General features: G+C 29.6%; 1 protein-coding gene across 1 annotated transcript in view; it reads right to left on the bottom strand.

The window, feature by feature from the left end:
• Positions 1–1,296: 1,296 nt before the first annotated feature.
• Positions 1,297–2,262, bottom strand: part of LOC101497705 (uncharacterized) — a 3,229-nt gene continuing 2,263 nt past the window's right edge. Inside the window, exon 3 of the mRNA XM_073369610.1 lies at positions 1,297–2,258. Within this exon, the coding sequence (XP_073225711.1) occupies positions 1,561–2,258 (698 nt within the window). The 3' untranslated portion in view covers positions 1,297–1,560. The remainder of the gene's footprint in view (positions 2,259–2,262) is intronic.

Below are 2,262 nucleotides of genomic sequence, written 5' to 3'. Positions count from 1 at the left end.
TTAATTTGAGAAAAAATTTATTTATTTATTTCGAGAATATTTTTTAATATTTTTCTTACAATTTTTTGAGAAAAAAAATAATTTAAAATTTTTTAAGAAAAAAATATTTTTTTATTTTTTTGAGAAAAATAAATTTTAAGAAAAAAAATCTTAAAATTAACAAAATAGTGGGGGCCTATAGCCCCCTCCCTTAAGCCCAATGAAATAATAGGTTGAGACTTTAAAGAAATTATTTTTATAGGGGGCTTAAAAATAAATTAAAAAGACCTTAGGGGTTTTGTACCGTGCACCCCCTCCATTTTATCTCCCATCACCCCAAATTTTTTATAGACTATTTTGCCATTCTTTAATTTGTATAAAATCATAGCAAAATTTATCATTTCAGTTTTCCACCCACACTTTCAAAAATTAAAAAAAAAATTCTTAACTTTCGAAGATTTCAATCTTTCGAAATAATACCAAAGTAAATATTTTGATTTATTCGAAAATTTTATGAATTTGGAAACTTTCGAAATGTAATTATGCAAAAAAATTACTAATTTCGAAACTTTGGAAAAATACCAAACTTTTGAAATGAAATATTCTAGAAATTTTTGAAACTTTGGATGAATAGGAAATTTTCAAAATGTATTCTTTCAGAAAGTTTCGAAAGTTTGGATGAATTTGAAACTTTTGAAGCACATACACTTCGAAAGTTTCAAACCTTCGAAGTAATTCCTTTTCGAAAGTTTCAGAAGTTTCGAAACTTTCAAAAAAAATTTAAATTACTGAAACTTTCGAAATTAGATATCAAATTTATTACTAATAAAAATGCATTTCGAAACTTTTTATGAATACCAAAGTTTCAAAACTGAAAAACTTTATGTTTATGAATTTTATATTTCGAAACTTTCAAATTATTAGAAAGTTTCGAAGGGTTCTGCATTTCGAAACTTTCATGTTGAATGAATCTTTCGAAAGTTTCATTATTTATGGGAAAAATATATTTCGAAAGTTTCATCATCATAGAAACTTTCGAAAATCTGGTAAAAAAATTGTTTCGAATATTTGAAATGTTCGAGTTTTGTCTTACTTTTTAATTTCAGAGGTTTCAAACTTTCGAAGGTTTGGTAGAGTCAAGTTCGAATATTTCAAAGTTTCGAAGGAAGTGGTTGAAAAAATGAATGTGAAATTTTTTTGGAATTTTTATAGATGAAACTAAGGGTAATATGGTCTTTTTCGTATGACTGAGGGGTGGGAGGTAAAAGTGGGGGGTGCACGGTACAATTTTCAGACCTTTGAGTTTAGGGTTTTTTTGACTGCTCTAGCTATATCTATAGATTTATTTGTAAGATTGTTAGATGTTATTTTGCAAGCCATTAGTTTGATTAAGGGAAGAACCCTGGGGAAGTTCCCTTCTCCATATTATTGGCTAGTTGACCTTTAACAACACAATTTGTTTCCAATTTAAAAACATACAACATTAATATTAGAACTGAAATAAAAATATCTATATACACCAATTATATACATAGTTAAATCTTATATACAACAAAATAGATGAGTACGTTAATGTTGCTTTTATGCTAGTATGTTTAAAGAAGCAAACCTTGTACATAACAAAATCAGAGTGCATGGATCAAGCTCGTTTATTTTTACATATCTATATATACATATAAACTGACGTCTATGATGAATCTTTCTCCTTTGGCCATGATTTATTCCTTGTCTGTGTGTGAGCCTTGATAATTTATCAACAACATGATCCACAAAATCAAAATAGATATCGCCCCAAGAACTCTTTATTATTAAAATGAAATAAGGAACCAGTATACCTGCTGCAAATCCCAAACCAAGACTCAAATAAAACCGGTTATCAAACAATCCATCATCATTTGTATCATTATAGCTATGTCTTTTGTTAGAGTCATGACTAGAATCATCATCACCTGAACACCTCACAGGAAGCGGAGGACCACAGAGACCAGGATTCTCAGTAAAGTCTGTTGCGTCAAAGGTTGTCATTTGACCTGTATAAGGAATAGCACCAAAGAGGTTGTTGTCGGACAAATCTAGGGAGCCCAAAAATGACAAGAAAGACAAGCTTGAAGGAATAGTGCCTGAAAGACGATTGCTTGAGAGATCAAGAGATGATAGTTGATGCATATTTGACATGGTTTCAGGAATTTGGCCAGATATATGGTTTCTAGACAAGTTGAGAACCAACAAACCAGTTAGTTTTGCTATTTCATTGGGAATAATTCCTGTGAAGTTATTATCAGA

Source organism: Cicer arietinum, chromosome 6 (assembly GCF_000331145.2).
Source record: "Cicer arietinum cultivar CDC Frontier isolate Library 1 chromosome 6, Cicar.CDCFrontier_v2.0, whole genome shotgun sequence".
NCBI lineage: Eukaryota > Viridiplantae > Streptophyta > Magnoliopsida > Fabales > Fabaceae > Cicer > Cicer arietinum.
Note: the sequence above shows the minus strand (reverse complement) of the source record. Positions and strands in the feature narration are given on the sequence as shown.